The 20,729-nt window shown below is 40.4% G+C and overlaps 3 protein-coding genes across 8 annotated transcripts; 2 read left to right on the top strand and 1 right to left on the bottom strand.

Annotated features, from left to right (window-relative positions):
* Nucleotides 1–416: 416 nt before the first annotated feature.
* On the top strand, nucleotides 417–7,478 carry LOC115622503 (mucin-19). 3 transcript variants are annotated; one of them, XM_030516453.1, is made up of 10 exons: nucleotides 417–533; nucleotides 778–875; nucleotides 1,454–2,224; nucleotides 2,389–2,994; nucleotides 3,359–5,007; nucleotides 6,066–6,313; nucleotides 6,378–6,714; nucleotides 6,788–6,958; nucleotides 7,025–7,132; nucleotides 7,189–7,478. In XM_030516453.1, the coding sequence occupies exons 2-10, from the start codon at nucleotides 815–817 to the stop codon at nucleotides 7,336–7,338; spliced, it is 4,101 nt and encodes a 1,366-aa protein (XP_030372313.1). In that variant the 5' UTR covers nucleotides 417–533; nucleotides 778–814; the 3' UTR covers nucleotides 7,339–7,478. The 3 variants fall into 3 exon arrangements, with proteins under 3 accessions (XP_030372313.1, XP_030372312.1, XP_030372311.1); XM_030516452.1 differs by having other exon boundaries at nucleotides 1,289–2,224; nucleotides 3,362–5,007; XM_030516451.1 differs by having other exon boundaries at nucleotides 1,289–2,224.
* A 1,236-nt stretch (nucleotides 7,479–8,714) lies between these two features.
* On the bottom strand, nucleotides 8,715–9,741 carry LOC115622504 (splicing factor 3A subunit 2). Its single transcript, XM_030516454.1, has one exon. It carries the CDS (start codon nucleotides 9,561–9,563, stop codon nucleotides 8,781–8,783), a length of 783 nt encoding a protein of 260 aa, XP_030372314.1. The 5' UTR covers nucleotides 9,564–9,741; the 3' UTR covers nucleotides 8,715–8,780.
* A 400-nt stretch (nucleotides 9,742–10,141) lies between these two features.
* On the top strand, nucleotides 10,142–19,492 carry LOC115622815. Of its 4 annotated transcripts, XM_030516883.1 has the most exons (11): nucleotides 10,142–10,508; nucleotides 11,695–13,521; nucleotides 13,576–15,350; nucleotides 15,846–16,183; nucleotides 16,245–16,510; nucleotides 16,674–16,737; nucleotides 16,811–16,998; nucleotides 17,058–17,536; nucleotides 18,085–18,241; nucleotides 18,304–18,507; nucleotides 18,571–19,492. In XM_030516883.1, the coding sequence occupies exons 1-11, from the start codon at nucleotides 10,151–10,153 to the stop codon at nucleotides 19,077–19,079; spliced, it is 6,165 nt and encodes a 2,054-aa protein (XP_030372743.1). In that variant the 5' UTR covers nucleotides 10,142–10,150; the 3' UTR covers nucleotides 19,080–19,492. The 4 variants fall into 4 exon arrangements, with proteins under 4 accessions (XP_030372743.1, XP_030372742.1, XP_030372745.1 ...); XM_030516882.1 differs by having other exon boundaries at nucleotides 11,695–15,350; nucleotides 18,571–19,491; XM_030516884.1 differs by lacking the exon at nucleotides 10,142–10,508 and adding an exon at nucleotides 11,446–11,565 and having other exon boundaries at nucleotides 11,695–15,350; nucleotides 18,571–19,489.
* Nucleotides 19,493–20,729: the final 1,237 nt, after the last annotated feature.

Raw genomic sequence — 20,729 nt, 5'->3', positions numbered from 1 at the left:
TACTTTTTTAAATTTATCATACATACCTTTTATTTCAAAAAATTAAAGTTACTGTGCAATTACAATTGTGTATAGCTATAAAATATAAATCAGTTTTGAAATTTCTGGAACATAATGCTTTCAATATTAAATAAATAAGTATTACAAAAATAATTGGCTTAGTCTATGGCAGTTGCAATTATTTTAGTTGTAAATGCACAACGAAAATAAATATGAAGTTTTGTCCCTATATGTATTAGGTAAAACTTCAAATGTGAAATGTTTCAATCTGAAAATAAGCTCATACGTTGTATCAGCAAATAAAGCAACCATCGCACATCCCTATTACAACTATTCCCTAAAGGTTGCCACTTCGATGAAATAAAAATATATAGCAGCTCTCAGTTTTACATACGCGTTTGTTGCCGACTGTAGTGTAGAAAAGCAATTTCGATGTAAAAAATAATATACATATATGGTTATATATATATAAACACACATACATTAGGAAAAAAGTTCTTCGTTGCTTAAAGTATAAACTAAACGAGCCCAAGGCAAGTGCAATATAATTACAAAATAATACGTTGCAAAAATGAACAAATTAGCAATGGTTATTTTTTCGGGTCTTGCTGTCTATGTATGAAGTATGTATATACGCAGCAGTATGGGTGGTAAAAGAAAATGTGGATACATACAGAGATAAGAAACGACGCAACAGCACAAAGCTAAAATTATAAATACATACAAGTATGCAATAAGTGATGTGTTTGTGTTAATAACAAATTTTTACGCTTTCAGCATTTTTATCAATAAGTATACTGCGTTTTTGGATAGCATGAGCGCTTCTAGTGAAGGCGCGGGAGGAGCGCCTGTTTCAGCAGCAACAACCGCAGCAGGTCAGTTATTTAAATATTATATATTTAAACATATGTTTGTAGGAATATTTACATTTCTTTCATATTAGTACAACCTGAAAATGTTCATTTGTGTTTTTGTTGGTGTCTGTGCGCTCTTGGTGTTTTTCCTTTGTACTCTTCCTATTTGCAATGTGCGCTTGCTATATACATACATACACATGAATGCATGTAGCGGTAGTTCTCTTTTGGTCACTCGTTCGCAGCATATGTATATGTGTATATCCGTGTTTTGTTATTACCTTGCTTTCGTGGCAGTGCTGCCAACCAGTGAGAAGTTTAACGAGTAACCGTAGCTTTGTGCCCAACAGCTGTGAATAAGTAACGAGTTTTTTATGATTTTTGTTTTCATTGAATGCTTTTTAATTCGACATGTAAATTAAATGCATAAACAGCGACAACGCCCAAAACCATTAATGTTATTCACCCACATACGCAAATACTACGGACTACGAAGCCAATCATAACCACAAGAACAATCCCAGCCAACCCAACAAAAACACAAGTGCATTTACGCGCCATAAACAAAAATTCAAACAAAAACTGTTTGCCTCCCGCAGCCCATGCCACAGTCGCAGCTAAAATAACGCATGTGAAACCGGATGGCAGTCTGGCAGGTGCACCTATTTCCATAACCGGCGCTCCAGTGGGGAGCACCATTATGACTGGCGGAACAATCAAAGTGGCCGGTGGTGGTGTACAAACTTCCCTTAGCGGTACACCCATTTCCCTCAATACTGGCGGTCAAGCGACCACAGCCGCCTCGATTCGCGCCATTGGCGCTGGCGGACAGTCAACGCAAGTGCGCGTAGTCATGCCAATGATTAAACAACTGGAAAATGTTACCGCCACCGGTCGTACACAGATCACGGCCATTCCAGCGGCACCAGCACGCAGTGTCTCCAATGCATCTATCACCGTTACACGCCCAGTTACACAAACTACATATTTGCCACGAGCTGGCGTGGGTGTAACCACAGCCCAACGTCTGGTCACACCATTGCGTGCCACTTCCTCGGCGGCTACTGTAACACCAACAGCTGCGGGTCTTACCACGGCCGGCGGCTTCGTTCGTGGCACCTCCGTCAGCCGCAGTGCCGTCTCACAGCCCTCAACTGTCATATCGTCGGCCAACAGTGCTGCCGCAACGGCTTGGATGCAAGGCACCACTGGTCAGGTGCAGCTCATTCGTGCCATACATCAGCCCGCTCGGCAGCGTATCATCTCGACAACAGGTGGTGCCCCAGGCGTGAGCAGCGCTAACGTTGCCGTCAGTGGCAGCATTATGACAACCACAGCAACACCTGTGCAAACTCAAGGCGGCGCAACAGGTACGTTTTTCGTTTTCTTGATAAACATAAAATCTAATTTGAAAAGTATATTTCAAAGTTCTTGTGAATCAAGTTTTTAGATTTTATGTAATAAAAAATGAAAAATATGGTTTAAGAAATCATGAAACGGTTAAACTAATAAGTGTAATTTGAAATTATATCAGGTCTGTCAGTAACCGCCGGGCAGGGGCTACCCCATGCACCGCCATCAGCCAATTCGGCCACACCTCAAGCTTATGTGGCCACTGTTTTGCCACCGCGTCAACATCAGGCCACGCTTGTCTACTCCAATGTGAGTGGAGCCCCCAACACAAATCCCAATGCTGGACAGCAATTTAATCCGAGTGTGGCTTCCGCTCAACGTTTTGCCGTCGCCACACCGCTTGGCACCGCCACTACCACTACGCCAGGTGGCACTACAGTCACCCCACGTCAGGTTCGTCCTATACCTTTGGGCAAATCTTTTCCCACCAGCATCAGCATACGGGCCCCTAGCATTCCACAGCTGAGTGCATCATTGGCCCCGGGCAGCGTTGCCCCTTCCACACCAGTTAGTGTAACCGCCGCAACGGTAGCTGCACGCGGCGCCGCCGGCTCTGCTGTCAGTGTCGCACCGGTTCTAACGACAACGAATTTGCCAACAACCCGGATTATTCAGCTGCAGCAACCAACCACCGGCGGTACACCTCAAATATTGGGCTCCACAGCACGTCTCACCGGAAATGTGATGCTGCAGCCCTTCCTTATGAGCACCACGGGTGCTAAAATGGGTAAGTCGCGTCAACTTTTAAGGTAGAATATGAACCTACAGATAAAAGAAAAAACATCAAAATAATTCTATATTAGTTTTCTGATTTAAGTGAACTGCCTGCTAATTATTTGTGGGTTGTGCAAAATGAATGCAAAATCTCTACATCTTTTTTAAAAAGGGGTGTACTTTGCTTTTTTGACTTAAAAAACATTGTATTATACTGTAGTAATTAATGAGTTACGGGCAGTTAAAGTTATTCTGTTAACCATGTACTAGTTTCTATAAAGGTGTCTGAACCGACAGATTAAGAACTACATTGCTAGCATTCTCACGATGTAGGCAAATATTGTTTTGATTAATTGAACTTATTATATCTCTTCTAGTAGGCATAAGACCACCTGTGACGATGACAGCCAAAGTACAGCCCTCGTTGACCATCACCCAATTGAATCCCATTGGCAAGCTATCGACTGGCGGTGGTGCCGGAACAGCCCAAACCAATTTGACACCACAGAGCGTTGCAGCGAGCATTCAGGCGCTTGGCGCCGGCTCCACATCGACACTGGGCGTCGCATCTAGCGTCGGCACTGGTGGAGCCACTGTGACTGTATCCCAAGGCGGTACACAACTGTTGCCGGGCAGCAATCTCGTGTCGAGTGGTGCAGGAGCAGCTGCCACAGGTGGTGCCACGGTTCTTCCACTGGCCATCAGCACACGTGGCGGACCGGGCAACAACATACTCACACCGATTAAGAATGCTAGCGGCATCACTGTGGGGAATCTGCTGGGCAGTGCCTCCAGCAAGGAACTAACCATGCCGTCAGTCAGTGTGCCACCAAGTGGTGGTGCTGGTGGTGCACCAACCAGCGTCTTCATTCAACAGCGAGCGGGCAGCGCAGCAGGCAGTGTGAGTGGTGGCACGGGCGGTGGTGTCAGTGTGTCTGCAACTGGACCGGGCACAGCTGTGGCCACATCCTCGGTGGCCGGCGCCTTCTTGCCGCAGGGCAGTGCAACCATTTATTACGAATCCATGCCGGCCAGCAACGTGCAAGTGTCCACGGGTGTGCTCTCCCTGACGACCACAACTCTGACGCAGAGCACGCATACACACTCTCAAGCACAGCAGCTGGTGAGCAGCTCTGGCAGCTTGTCCGTCTCATCGCTGCCGTTCGCCAGCCATTCCGCTGGCTCCACAGCCACGTTCACGGTGGTGCCATCTTCGTCGACATCTGCGCCAGGTGCGCGTACCATCAGTCAGCTGCAATTGCAAGCCGGCGGCACCCGGGAACTGGGATCAACGTTAGTGCAGGCAGCGACAGCAGCTGGTCAGCAGTTGCTCATACCGACCGTCGGTGGACAGACTGGCAATGCAGCCGCACAGCACATGGTCATACCGTTGCATACGTCTGTCAAAGTCACGGCCACCACCAGTGGCGGTGCTACAGTCAGCGCACTGCCAGTGCCGGGCAATGCCGGCACACTGGTCTCTAGCTTCATGCGCAAACGTGATGCCGAGGGCTCCCCCATTCGAGCTGCAAAAAATCTGGCGCCAACACTACTTTCTATGAGTAGCAACAATGCAACGGTGGGGTCTGCAGCTGCCACAACAGTGACGCCCGTAAATCTCCATAGCGGAACAGCTGCTGGTAGTGTGAATACGGGAGCAGGAGTCGGCTTAGCAGCCAGCATGAGCAGCAGCGCATATAGCCATGCTTTACAACATGTTACAGCAGCGTCCACCGTACTGCCTGTTAGCACCTCGTCTCTAACTGTGGAAGCTCTCGCTAAGAAGGATCGAGCTGCACATGCAGCCGCTGTATCGTCAGCTGTGGGAGTGGCAGCGTCCATTGTTGGGACTCGTAACGTACGTGCCGATTCGCCGGCCTCGTCCGACGGCTCCACAACAGTATCGGCCAATTCTTCGCCTGGCGTAGAACAGCAAATGCAGGACAGCAATCTCATCATCAATCGCATTGGCGATGGTCCAGCAACGTCCCGAGAGAATACAACACATTTTAATCCCATCAATGAGGTGAGTGAAATATTATTTATACCAAAACCAATGAGGAGATTTATTACAATAAAATATAGAAAGGGCTCTTGAAAAATAATAAAAAAAAAATTGTATACAAAAAGATTGCCCTCCATGATAGAGACATGAAGAATTCTCCTAAAGTTGTACAATTAAAAAAAAAAAAAAACAAAGACTGATTATATCAATTTAATGATAATGCAAATTTCTGAGACCCCATTTGAAGGTATAAAATTTATTTGAAAACATGGCGTTGCCAAATTTACCACAAAAATATGAAAAACATTTTTCCTTCAATATTTGTATCTTATAAAACATAATTACCAGAATACTTACTTCGATGAATAAATATGACTAAGCCATACTCGCGTTCTTCAGATATACAATCCTATAATGTTGTAAAAACAAATTCTTTTTCAAAGAATTAGTCGTTTAAAATATGCTATCGCTATGGATTGAGTTTATTTCGATGGAAATTTGATTAGTTAGTAGACACGTCAGGTTATACATATTTATTCAAATTAAATTACACAAACATGCACTTTTTTCACGGAATTAAGTTGGATTTTGAAAAATTATATTTGAAAAATTCAGCAATGTATAATTTTCTAGTCATGTTACAAATGTAAATAATTGCATACCATTAATTGCTATCTATGTAAATGCAAGAAACTGTGACAGCTTAAAAAATACATACATATGTACATATAACGAGAAATTGCTGTACTTACGAAACAACGAACAAGGGAGGGCAAGTGGACTTTCAAGTCATTTGACTCTATCTCTCATTTGCCATACCCAAGCGATATTTAATTTTTAGCTACATATAGACTTGTTTCATCTTGTTAGTGAGTGCTCAAATATTGCTTTTACTCCCTTCAAAAGTCTAGCAAAGTGAAGGGGCACACTGGGCCCTGCAGATTCGACTTGTAGGCAACTCTGTAGAGTGTTCTATTTGTAAGTGAGAATTCTCGGAAATCAGTTGAATTTTGACATTATATGCGGTTGATATACATATGTAATTTTGGAACAAATCTTAATCGATTTATTGCTTACAGCTATATGCAAGTCATCCTTCGATGCAACAGAACATGACGCACACGCCCATCAATGCCCGTACCGGCAACAATGTTTTCGAGCTGCAGGCGCAGCACCAGACGCACCATCTGCCCCAACAACAACAGCAGCAGGCAACAACAACATTACCGGCCCATTTGCAACAGGTAGCAAGCGTTGCAAATGCTGCACGTATGAACGGGGGCAGCGGCTACGATTGTCCAGCTCGCAAGAAGCCGCGACGTTCCACGTAAGTTGTGATTAAAGTTGAATAAATATTGTTATCCTTCTAATAATCGATTCCCAATCACTAGTAACGATAGCCAACACTCGACGCAAAGTCAGACTTCGCTCTCGCTGCCAGCGCCCACAGGCAGCAGCATCTCAAGCGCCGGCAGTGCTAGCAGCATCAATGTTACCACCGGTAGTGGCATCGGTGCAAGTGTCGGCTCTGGCCTGGAAGTTTACATGCAGCATAATAATGGTTTATTGGTCACATCAGCTGCTGGCACGCCCACCACTGGCGAGAACAATCATCGCCTGGGCTTAGGTAGTGGAGTAAGTGGAGCGCCCACTGTAACTGGTAATAAGGAGAACGCCAATCCTGTAGACTTCGTGCTGCGTCGCCCACGTAATTGTGCGCTGCTCAATGTAAGTTGGCATTTTAATTCTTGATCACTTGAATTATGAAGGGGAACGCCATTTTCATATCATTTCATTTCAGACCTTCAAGCCCACCCACAAGCTTGCTAACAATCATTTTCATAGATATACGGATGTAAAACCACGTGAGGAACGTCGGCCCACTGTCATTGATTTGGCAAATCAGCCCAATGTGCACGGCAAAATAAGTGGCTGGAAAGTATACCATCTACGTTCGCAAATGGAGGATTTGGTAGGGCACATTTGTACATCCAATATATGTTTGAAGATAGGCTAAAGAAATTCGTCTTTCTTGCAGAACGAATCGGAGATGGTTAGCCTGAACCAGTTGGAAACTATGCTGAAAGAGCTGGAAAAGGATAAGGAGAAGCACAGCGAAATTGAGCGCATTAGCGAGCTTCTAAAGGTATGCTTACCTATATTAGATAATGCACTAAACTAATCCTATTTTATGTATTTCAGGGCAACATACAACGTAGCAAAATCGTCACCGATGGTATCAATGAGGCACAGCTTCAGATTATGAAAATCTTTGATCACAAGCCGCATGTTTCGGACATTATTAATCGATGCGCCTCGAAGCGAAATTTCAAAAAACGCGAAAAGATTTAGGTATAAGTAATATGCATGATTATATATCCATAGAGACAACGACGCCTGTACAGTCTAGGGATATTTTTATACAGCATCTAGTAATATCCCAAACATAACGTGGTTTTATAATAAATCAGTAATTTAATAATTTAAATTAGTACATTACCTTAGAGTAATAATTAATTTTAATGCAGCTGTACTTTGTAGGGTATTCTATACAAAAGAAAAAAAAACAAAAAAAATATATATATATATGTAACACTTAATATGCCAAGCAATAATTATGAAATTTTATGTGTAAAATCAATCCTACGATTGAAATTGTACAAATGAAAGTTCAAATGGTGCGTAAATAAATACACTTTGGCAATTTATAAGCTCATTTGAAAATGTTTCACAAATACTGTGCTGTAATTTCTTATTATTTATTAAAAATAATATTAAAATATCGCTTACAGTTCTACTTGTGTCTCCAAATGTTAATTAATGTCTTTCTATTTCGGCCCCTTGTTCTACATGTTGCTGTTATAAAAATAGTGATTACAACCACTTAGTAATGTCATAGATATTTATGGGGAGATTTTGCAGTAGCTTCACCAGTTGACGAATTCAAAACTTATCAATCTTAAAGTAAACTTTTTTGCGGAAAAACAAATGTAGTAGTGTCATCTAGAAAGAAGATAACTATGCCAATAAAATAGAGTTTCATTTAAAATTTCAGCTTACTAAAATACTCCGGAAAATTTCCGCAGCAATATGACAATCAGCCAAATTTTGAAAAAACGTACTCTAAAGCGAAGACAAACAGGAAATATGCTTTATCTTGTATTGGAAATTGAATTTGTTTTATTTTATTTTGAAACTGGGTAGAATTAAATTTAGTTAAAATATGTGCAAAATAAAAAAATTACTTGTGTTCTTGATATTGAAATTATTTCGGAACCGGGATTAACCAAAAGTAATTTTATTTCAATATTATAAGCTTTTAGTAAATTTTCAATCGAGTGAAATATCTGTTGATTTTTTTTTTAATTTACTAAAGTCAGAAACTTTGCAAAAGGACTTACAATTAAATACATAATTATTTTTTTAATTGGAAATAAAAATGTTTAAAATAAAATAATATATTTCTATTTCTGTATCTTTTTTTAGTGTTAAGTTGATTAAATTTTTTGGTGCTACGTTTGAGATGTGACATTTATGAACATAAAACTCAAGAAAGGCGGGAATTAAGAAATTTCTTGAGGACCCACGATGAAAAATCGTAGCAAGCAGGTTAAGATGACCTACGAAAAATACATAGTTGAATGTTCTGGGCATGGGACAGGAGGATTTGAAAATGCTTCAAAATGGTTTGCAAATAAATCTGCTGTTATTCGAATAAGCAAATCGAATGTGTTGTTGCAAAATGTTTTATTAATTGAATGCCAAATACAAAATTTTGCTTGCATGTACCAAGTTTACATGGGAGGCGGGGGCGGCACTCCATTGAACATTGGATGCATGGCCGGTCGCGGTGGTCCTGGCATAGGGAATCCAGCAGGTGGACCGAGCGCACGGTGCAAATTCGGAGGTGGTGGTGGCAGTATTTTCGGTTCGAATTTAAATGCAAATTGTAAAAAGAATTGTTTGGTATCGCGATTCCAATGCGTCCAGAACTTGCCCTCTGTTTTTTCCACTTCTCGTGATGGCACCTTGAACCCAATGGTTTCGTAGGGCTCTGCCGCAAAAAGCAAATACTGCCATTTACGATCTGGAGGCTCGATCTTCTGCTCGTAGGCGGACATAAAACGATGGCGCGGCACAATGACATCGGTAATTTCTGGATAGTCAATTTGGAAAAGCAGTGACTGCTGCCCATTGCTCGGTTCGCGTTGTTTCGTCACCCGGTAGCCAGGACGTCCGATTTTTACAAACTTCTTGGGTTCCACGCGTGGCTTTTCAGGCGCCAGCAGCGAAGAGGGCGCTTCTTTCGCTTCTTTTGCCGCACGTCGAGCCAAATTTTCCTGATGTTTCTTGCCTTGAGTGTGCGCTAGGTAGCTTCCCTCGTTATTATGCAGCGTAAGACACAGTTTGCACTCGTACGAGCCCAAGTGGTTCTTCATAAAGTACGGATCCTTGTTCAAGTCGATAGTTTCCAACGCCAGCTGGCGAAGGCGCTCCTTGCGGTCGCGATTCGTCTCCGACCAGGAGGCGACACCGCCACTGCCGGTCTTTCCGCCGGCACGGTTTTGGAAATCCATTATTTTACAACAAACTAAAACGTTTATCTGTACCCTGCGTCGACTTTGGTGGTGTTTACTAGGGTTGTCAAGTTACCGTTGTTAGGCTTATTTACAAATATGTATAGCTTTGTGGAAAAACACGGATGAAAATGTACATATGTGCAAAATCTTTTTGTTTAGAAATTTTAACAATTGAAATAACTGCCGTAGGTATTTTTTGTAAATTTGGTTTTAATCCTTCAGATTCTTTTTGCTTCGACAACTCTTGATATTTAACAAACAGTGTTGCCCCATAGAATTTGAATGAAACCGCTCTTACAATAAATAATAGGCATTTGTGAAAGTACAATGTTGTTGATTCATTAACTGAAACTATATTATTTTTTAAAAGTTGTTTTGAATTGGCTGGACTTCTTTTTAATACTGGACAAGAATTACCATATTATTAAGCTGCAGCCCTGCCTCGTTCATATTTTTCCCTCTTTGCGGTTGGGCACCATTGGTCAACACTGCGCAAAAGGCGTGCATTTCATCGACTGTTCGTCGCATTACTTGTGAGCTAGAAGTATTTTAATTGTTAAGTGTGTGACGGGATTATTAAAAGCATGGAATCGAGGAAACCGGATCGGGGTAACATGCCGATAACGCCGTCGGAAGTTAATTCAAACCTTGTTGCAACTACGTTTAGCAACAACAAAGTTGCACAGTCGTCCAATAAATTATCCCCACCTAAACGCATTATAAAAACAATTGCCGTCGATTTTAATAAGTTAAAGGCCGCTGGCTTAGACAGAAAAATTGCCGAAGCATTGAGCAGACATAAAATTAATGCTGCAGCAACAACTACCAAAAGTGGTGTAAACTCGTCGAGCGTTCCGTCGCAAGAGTTCTCTTCAATAACAGGCACACATCAACAGGCGCAACAATTGCAGCGGAATGAGTGTCCAACAATTGACCGTCATGGTAATTAAAAATAAAAACAAACCTTTGTAATATTTACTATTTATCACCATTCGGGGAATTCTGTAAATTTTGTCTCGCAAATTCGCCTGTTAAATGACTTTCAATCACTGACTGCAATAATCGTTCCGCGGTGGTATTGGTTAATGTCTCGGTCTTACATGCGCGTCTGTAAGAGATGTTCGTCTCCGATTTGGGTTTGGGTTCGTGAGTGTTATGTTTCCCGTTGTGAGAATGAATAATATTTAAAGGTTTTGGGGTTTTTTGAGCTACATATATTTTTTAAAGCAATTTAGATAGCCATAACTATTAAAATGAAAAAAAAAATTATAAATTAATGAATAATTGTGATAATATGAAGTAATTTTATAAATTTGTTTTTTTTTTTTCAATAAACCTGAAAATTACTTGTTCTAAAATGTTGACTGAAGAATGTTATACGCTTCTAGGTTCAATTATCTTAAAAGTAATTTTAAAGCTTTTGTCAAGATAAAGTTACGAGCAGCTCTGGATTATTACATGCAATAAATCTAGGCTGCTTCTATATTTTTTTGTCCCCACCGTACAGAATACGCCCTGAAGTGTCACTTTCGACATAATTGCTAAATCTTTCTGAATGGCCTAAGTCGTTGAAGTCAGCGGTCGGGCGTAGGATATTTGTATGAGAATAACCCGTTGGCCCGAGTTCAACTCTCACAGCATGGATTTTTTGAGTATGAGAGTGGAGAAATGTTTCATTAGTTGAAATTTGTTTTAGATGTTGAATTTTTATAAGGAAAATGAAGAGCTATTTTAAAATCCTTTTTTTAACGTTTTCGTTAAGCAAAATTTTTGCCAATTTATTTATATCGTAAGGCATCGAACTATGAGGCATAATATAATCGTATATAAGTATATTACGTATAAAGTGAAGTATACTTAGGTGCTTAAAATAGGTGTAAAATGTATTTATCTGCTAGATGTTACTTAAGCGAATTTGAAATTACTGACGTTTATATCGTCTCGACTTATCTCTGGTTTCAAAAACATGCATTGTAACGATTAATTCGATTCTTCAAAGGTACATAAATGCAATACAAATAAATTCGAACATACAGTCGCGTGACTGATTTTCGTATCAGACGCACACCCACTAAACCAAGTCTGTCATACTTGTAATATAGAATATGATTTCCAATTCCATTCACAGCTTCGAAGCCCATCAGAAAGGCATCCATAGTATCCAGCTACATACAAAAGGTAGTACCACCTAAAATTACAATAACACGACCACAGGACTCTCCGCCTGCCACTCTGCAGCAGTTTCCATCAAGTGAGCTCATCTCCCATCCAACAAAACCAGTGGACGAAGCGGCGGCAGCTAAAGCGGCTATGGAGCGTTCAATGTGGGTAAAAGAGCTGATTAAGAAAAAAATATTAAAGAAAACAAATGAACCAGTGGGAGAGTTACAGACACAAATGACACAGCCAGAAAAACCACATACAAGCAACAATGAAAAAACAACAACAGTTTCTGGCAACTTTTTGACATCTATACCGAAAGCTGATCTTACAGTGCGGAAGCCAAAGCAGCAGCCCCTGTTACTTAACACGGTCAATCAATTGCCCGCACGGAGAGCAAGATGTCCGATCAGCAAAAAAATGCAAACGGAACTTGAAACAGATACATCCATGCCAAGTGAAAGTTCTCCAGCCAGTCCACTTGTGCTTGAGCACAAGGTATTGGCGCCTGATGAAAAGATAGACATTTGTGGCTTGCAGTTGCCCGTCTCGACGTCGACAACCATACAACCAAAGAAAATTCTAAATGCAGATAAGCTGAAGGTCCCACGTGAAAAGATCACCCAGATGGCAAAAGCAATACGTAACCAGTGGACGGAATCATCGCCATCAACTGCGTCTAAACCTAAAGAGTACGATAATGATATGATGATAGCATTGGTGGTTCAATCCCCAAAGAGTGGACCCAAGCAAAATTCTTCATCTTTGATGAACAAAGATGTAGGAGTTAGGCAACCAGTAAAAGCTGCTAGTGTGCCCACGTCATCGCCTAAAATACTGTCTGCCGTTGATTTTATCGCACAGCTAGCTGCGTCTAATCCTGGCACAGAAAATATGATGGAGCTGTCACCTGAGGAGCTGAGTTTAAGCGCAACATTCGGTCTTGGCCAGTCAGATCATTTATTTCCGGCTCAGAGCAAATCAGATGACTTGGCCATTGGTAATATTGTGGAAATACAAAATATGAATATTTTGCATGCAACTATGGATGTAGTGGGAGATAGTGGGAACGTGCTGCGCATCAGTCCAAATACAACGATGCCACAAAGTTACAATTCAGATCAGGAAGTGATTTCAATTAAAGTTGAAAAAAATCCGCAAGAAAAAGATGTGCCACAAAAAGAAACAACGAAATCTTTGTCGGAAACGATTGGAGCGCCTGATATGGAGCCTACAAATAATTCAACAAGCACAAATTCTTTATCTACGCCCATTGTGAGACCTGCGGGAGAAGAGACTACACAAATTATGTCGGAACCATTAGACCAGCTCAATAATGAAGCGAGAAAGTCGACCTTACCTGTTAGACGACCGATATCACTATTAATGAAAAGTAAAATCAATTTAGTGCAACGAAACAAAAGGGCCATAGAGGCAACTAAGCCCCAAGCTAATAAAGCTGTAGCTGACGTAGTGTCGATTAAAAAGGAGGAAGCAATACAATTAGATACAGACAATAGCCAGAATATCGTAGAAACAGATGGATTGGTAAATTCAATTCCAAAAAGGCTAGAAGATGGAGATAAAACCGCGAAACTCGTAACAGGTGAACATTTAGATCGAAATATTATGGAAAATGCAATTGAAACAAAATCAATCACAACGTCACCTATAAATGAGGTTTTACTTGAAAGCAACACCGAATCGCAGTTGGCTCTTGGAACAGTGACAACAAGGAGCGATTACGTGGACGAGCCGGAAAATACAGAGACCAATTTTAAAAATAATAAATCAAGTGAGTCTGAAGAATCGCCTAGCAATATAGCCCCCAAGCGAACTGGTGTCCAAGACCTATCTCAGTTCTTTAATCCACCAAAGATAACAAAGTACAAACAACAGCAGCAAACTGAAAATAACGATATGGTAAAAATTGAGAGCGATACAGAGAAACAAAAGACAGTGTCTCTACGAGATGTGTTATCGCAGGAAGCGCCTCCGGTGCAAGGATTAGCACAGGTGCCTTTTCGCAGCTCGCCTGCTACGTGTGATGCCAAGAGAAATATAGATGAAACCGTGGGCATTACAAATTTGGTAACCCACCTGGCGAGAGAAAATGTTGTAGTGGTAAAGCCTCAAGTCCCAGCAGATGAATCAGGTATGGCTGAAGAGACAAAATATGCGGAAGAAGAATGTGCGACTCAAAAGGAAGTGGCAAGCAAAGTCTTTCGAAAAAAGCTCTTTAAAGCTCGACCTGTGCTCGGTAAAAGACCGTCTAAACAGCCGTCACCAATCCGTTCGCCTAAGGACTTGAATAATGTGGAGGCTGTGCCAAATCAGCAACAAACTAAAGATAACGGAGAGGCTGTAAAGCCAAAGAGCAAGTGGTTGCAGACTGAAGTCAATAGCAATAACTGTGAGAAGGTCACATGCAATTCAAATGATGATGATAGCAACGATTTCTTTGGTTTCGATGATATCAGGAATAAAACACCGAAAGTACTCAAAAGGAAAAAGGAAAGAAATAAAGCAAAAAAGATCGTTTCAGCGGAGATATTTGGAACTGATATTAGTGATGATTCAACGCCCGCATCGGAAAATGATGACTTTGTGCAGGATGTGGTTTTAAACTATAAGAAACAGCAAAAAGATTCCATTGCTGAGACAATGGCGATACCAGAAAGTGCAGTAATTCAATCAGAGTGCGAGTCAGTAGAACATATGTCAGCCGAAGTTGAACCCGCGAACTCTACGAGCAATCAAGAAGCGATCACTAATTCAGTTGATACTTCAATAGCAGTGCCCATTGAGGATGCACTAGCAAACACCGCCAATCATGTTCCTAAAAAACGGGGGCGCAAGCCCAAAATCACTGTCGGCGCCACGCCAACGTCAATTACTGATTATTTTCCTACTTCAGCCTCAACTTCGAAACAAGAAGCCACGCCTATCCCGCAAAAACTCAGGCGCTTGTCAAAAACATCAGTTGAACTATCACCTGATCTAACTACGATTTCACCGGATTGTCCACAAAGTAAGAGAGGTCGGAAGCCAAAAAATATCAGTTCGACTACTGAAAAAACTGAAATCAGTTCTGTGATTACTCCAGCGACCAGCAGACGTGGTCGTAAGCCAAAAAATTTAAGTGACTCGTTCACATCTGCATCTGGCACAAATGAAGAGGTCACAAACACACCGATAACCAATAAACGAGGTCGCATGTCCAACACCATTATCGAACCAAGTGAACCACTCCCAAAACGTTCGTGTGTTGATCAGATAAAAGATACAAGTAATGATAATAATGATACAGATGAAGTGCCACTTTTTCAGCCAAGTGCTTCTAAGCGTCGTGTAGGTAGACCACGAACGGTTGGCCACAACCAGGAGCAGCAGCAAGCTGAAAAGCCTCCGACTGAATCGGATTTTAGTTGGCGTCTGCTGCTCATTTCGAAGCGTGAGCAGCTGGACACAGAAGAAGAGCTGCGCCCCGGGGCGATTGAAAATGGCAGTGGAGAAGGAGCAATTCAATGTGGCCTCTGTCTGGTGCGCACCAGCAAGAACCACTGGCTTGAACACTTGCGGGAACATTATGGCGTTGGATGGTTCGCAAATCAACAAGCCCCGGTAAGTAGTGCTTAAAATCGTCGTACACTTATACATAGTATTATTTAATATGTAGGCAGATTTAGGTTTACATTTGCTGTTGCAGCATCCTGCGTTTTTAAAGCAAAAGTTCCAAAACTTTGAAATAAAATATCTTTTATGCGTTCCAATTCAACTAAATAATAATTATAATACTTGGACGAACCTCTATAATAATTTGAAACTTAGATTATATGAAACTAATAATCATTTTTAATTATTTAATTTTTTTTTTTTTGCAAAATGAAGCTAAAGTATGTGAATGTCTGGAAAGTGTTAATTTTAATGTTATATCACATATTTTGTATGTCCTCAATGGTTTACAACAATAACACATTACTCAGGCTATTTCTCTATTTATTATTTCAAGCTATTTAAAATCATATATAATAATCTTTTATCCATCTTCATGTTTTATGTGGCGTCAAAATACAATAAATATAGTACTTAAACTTTCTTACTCGTTTGTGTTCACAGACTCTCACACGCTCAGCTGTACTTAATATGATGGTGAACTATTTAAAGAATCCGTCCAGTCCCAAAAAGTTGATTTGTCGACTGTGCGGTCGTCAGTTGGGCTCTGCTCTAGGCATGATGCTGCACCTGGAAGGTTGCGGCATTGCGCCACAACGTTTTGAATGTCCGAATTGCAAAAAAAGCTATACCAAATTGTCCTTGCTGACTCATGAACGAACATGTTGGAGTCGGAAAAGGGAGGAAGAGGATGCCCAGAAAACGAAAGAAGCTGACCAGAACGTCTGCAGTGAACCTGTCTTTAGTAATTCAGGACGTGCAAAACGCCGCTCCACATTGAAGTTTGTATAGGAGTTAAACGCTTCATCAGACCTTAATTAATTGATTTATTCCGTTCTGTAGAGCTGAGCAAAAACTCAAGAAAATTGGTGCGCAGTTGGAAAATCATAAAGATATTCCCAGAAAAGACTTTGAGGGCGAAGCATCAGATTATGACGTGCGGAAGGATAAAGAATCCTCTGAGGAGTATGATTCCGAAGGTGTAAATTCCAACGATGACGACATTCTGACTGAAAACGAGTGCGATAATAATGGAGAAATGCGCGGAAAGTCATCAAAAGCCAAGTCTAAAATTAAGAGCAGTTCGTTGATCACCTCTGTAGCTCAATGTAAGTACCAAAGCGAGAGCAAGATTGAAAGGAATTTTAATTAGTTTTTAAATAGTAAATCGACAATGAATTCCATTTGACTGTTTGACCATAGCATGAGTTGCAATGCTGTAATGCTTTTGTGTACATATATATATTTATAATTAATTTTGAACTTTTGCAGTGTATGGCCGTAATGTGAATGCGAAAAAAGTAGTTGAAAAAGTAGCTGAAAGATGGAACGATTTGTAAGTAAATAATAAAGAATATTATCTAAATTTTCTTGACATTTATTGATTTAAATCCTTTTATGACCGGCAGCAAGAAGCTAAACTACTCTTCGGGCGTTTTGTACGAGCAGTTGCTACCACAGTTCATCGTATTGAGTCCGAAGGAGGTCAGTGCGCTGTTACCTACCCAGATCAGTCGATCTGTGCGTTACGCCTATGGCAAGAAACCGGATGGTGAATGGGCGCAGCTTAAAAGACTGCAAAACTTCCATGCAAAGAGTAAGTTTATATTGTTGGACTAAACGGATAAACTGATAAATATAACCTGAACTTTGCAGCTGAAAACATTACCTATCTGGGTGCCCCAATCAAGCAGTTGTGCTGGGTGCCTTTGCCGGCGTCGGTGAAGTCACAGTACCTCCTCTGTTCCCTACGTCCACAAATGCACGCCTACACGCGGCATACGAAAACGACGCAAACGTGCGCCCATCTAATGCTCCTCAAGTGCACGTTGACGGCGAATGTCGAAAAGGATCAGTGGCCCTTAGATACGTGCTTACACTATAGTATAGTCCTGCGCTCAGGTGCTGTGCATAGTTTTGCTTTTATGCCCAGCGGTGGATACGACGTATCCGCCAATCGGCTGGGCTTAATGGCCGTGGGTGGCGCAAGCAGTGATATCAATATTTATGCGCTGCCATTAGATGCCGATGTGACGAAGGATGAGGCTTTTATCGAACTGAAACCGGTGCTTGTGTTGACCTTAGAAGTGGATAGGCCTGTTCTGGATCAGTGCGTGAAGCTAGTATGGTCTGAGGTGAGATGGGATTACGATTTAAATAAAAACTGTTCAACCATATGTTTGAGGAATGACAAGTCAATTAATTAACAATTAACCACGAACTGGTATTTTTAAAACTGAAAAACCATAATGGAAGTGAAAAATATTTCCTGATAATACTGATTCCCTTTCCATAATTTGAATGTTTTAAATTCGTATTGAAGCAGATGGGAGATAATTTAGTACAGTCTTAAATATGGCGATTCTAGTCAATATTTATCAGCAGTATTAATTATGCAAAGTTTGTATTTTATAATTTTCTTATATCTATATATTATATAGACGACTGTCTATATCTTATCTCTATTGTCTTCCGCACTGCAAAAAAGAGAATAGCTAAACATAATACCAAATAAATTGAACCGAAACAGAACATTTAAAAAAAATATAAGTAACAGTGCGTGCCAGAATTGTTAGACTATTCGGTTTATTCGCTGGATTAAATGTTGTACCATCAGATTATTAAAATTTTAATAATTGCTTTATACATAGATCTAATCCAATTGTTTTACATTTTATTTTAGAGCGCTGGACACAATTTCTTAGCGGCAGGCTTTGCTCATGGAAACATTGCCTTCTGGGGTATTGGCGAGGAGCATTCGCTTAACTGCGTCGTGCGTAACAATCAGAAATATTACCTGCCTGTGCATTTCTTTTATTTTGGGGAACGTAACATCAAATGTAAGTCAAAATTCTTTCTCATAAAACTATTCTACTACGATGTATCTATGTGTCATAATCAGTTCTGGAGCTGCACTACGACTGCAATGGACCACGTTGGATAGCTATTGCCACCGTATCGCGTAATCTGTGGATCTATGACATAGCCAACTGGACTCTGCCGGTGCCAGTCAATGTAAACTCAATCGCCATCGTTTTGGCCAGCGTCCACTGGCCTCCCGTATGGGAGACAATCGCTTACGGCTGCAGTGAAGTCTATAAGAAAGGTAAGTAATTATACTAGTAATCATTGCTAGAATGATACTAATGATCTATTTCAATTCACAAAGAATTTCCGCGCTTAGTAGCCGTCAATCCGACCGGCGTTTGGTTCACCAGTAGCACCATTGATCACACGCTGTCCAGTGCTCGAGCGCAAGACTTCAGCTCACAACTTAACGTACAGCTGGTGGCCACTGATAACGGCGATGTGGTTTTCATCAACACACGGGAAATGAACATGGAATCGATGATTACAAAAGATAAACAAATTCGTCGTACTGTGGCCATGACCGAGGCGCACAAATTGATCGATGAGCCGAACAAGGAGGAGAACAAATACATCAGTACGACCGATTTTGAGAGCAATTATGGGTTGCTGCTTACACCATTACGTGGCATTTCATTGGAAAAGAAGAGGCAATTATACTTAAACGAGAATAGGCGCCCACACTTTGATCTGCTATCGATGTTGCGTTACAACTCCGCACACTTTAATCGCAATGCCCATTATGAAAGTTGGGCAGCCGTTGGTGGAGAGCATGGCTTGCTGCGAATCTTTAATTTTAGTCGCGGCTAATTTGTCTACCCTAATCGAATTTGTTTCAATCTATTATTGTGAGATTATACCCGTATTATTTATAAAAATTTTAAATTTGTACGATATCTTAAGAATCCTTATAAAACACATTGTTTTTTTTTTTTTACTATACATATATTATTATTTTATTTTTTAAGTGTTGCATTGCATTATGGTTATTGAGTTATAGCTTAATTTACTTTTAAATATTGTATGAGTCATATTTAATATGCATTAGTAGTCATTGTAAAAATTTGAAGGATAAGTGAAGCGCATACATTTATAGAGTGTATTAAAATGAACAATTAAAATGATACTAAAAATACGAAAGGTGTTAAAATATTCAAATAAAAATGTAAATGCAATCTGAGCAACCCTAGCTCCTTATAGCCGTGCGTCAATTATTTCTTGAAATTCATTCCTATTGAGAATATCATTCAAGCAACACATTCGAATCAAAATTGTGTAAAAAACGAAAAATCTATTTGAATTTCGTAGGCACATACATACATAGAAACATACGCGAAAGGCGAACAGTCAACTATGGAGCCAAGCACTAGTAATCCAAGATCGGAGGGAAGTATTGCGTTGGAGAACTATCAGAGACGTTTGGTGAGCCTCCTGGAACGCATGAACCGCATGGAGCGGTCTCTGAGTACGCTAACAACAACTGGAATGGCAGAAACCAAGCCCGTTGAAGAGCCACAGCAGACATCTCCAGAGATCTCTGATAACGGGGAGGCGGAACAACCATTGTGTGGCGATGGACCTAAGATGGATGTTTAATAACAATCGATTCGATTTTGATATGCGGTTAGTCACAAAAACGATTGTCAGTAACACAAATAATGGATGTATTATATGATCTTTTTAAATCTGATTATTAGCAGTAATTTAAGATATTCCCAATACATCGATATAACTATGTTGACAGCTCTACTTTATAGTAGAATTCTTAGGAAAGGATCATAGCAACATATAGCTTGATTTAAATTGATGGCTGACAAACGATTGCTTTGTTTTAAGCATTCGTTGATGTAATGTTGATAGATATTTGGACTATCTTCTTATACACATAGCCGACCGCTCTTTCTTCTTGCGAATATGCTGCACACATGTTAGCCATATGTGTTAATGTTTGATCGTCTTATTGTTGGTATTAACACAAAATAATGTAACGAAAGAGTCTATATGCTCCCTTTTACCAAGATCTACTTTCAATTATAAAACATTTTTAATAGGCGACCTGCCTACTACCCTGTAATATCTCACAGTAGAATTCTAAGCTTACTATTCCATATGCAGCGCTCAAACCAACATAGGCATACATATTTACCGATGTTGCTAGTGTTATTGAGTGTGATTTGATAGATTTGGAACTAGAATGTTTTTGTAATTGCTGATTTAATTCCCGGAAAGGTCATAAAGTGAAACGATTAGAAATTTTTATAAAACTTTTGGTGATGATTAAAGCTATGTTATATTTGTTGTTTGAATAATATATAATAATTAGCAAGATGATAAAATTGATTAGGTATGATTGTTAAATGTTTTCATAAACTTTGAATGCATTGATAATAAGACTGATAGGGATTATAACAAATAAAACTTGATTGAAAAATATATATTTTTTATGCATATATAATATTT

The sequence above is a fragment of the Scaptodrosophila lebanonensis genome, unplaced genomic scaffold (assembly GCF_003285725.1).
Source record: "Scaptodrosophila lebanonensis strain 11010-0011.00,11010-0021.00 unplaced genomic scaffold, SlebRS2 tig00000043-arrow-pilon, whole genome shotgun sequence".
Classification (NCBI taxonomy): Eukaryota; Metazoa; Arthropoda; class Insecta; order Diptera; family Drosophilidae; genus Scaptodrosophila; species Scaptodrosophila lebanonensis.
Note: the sequence above shows the minus strand (reverse complement) of the source record. Positions and strands in the feature narration are given on the sequence as shown.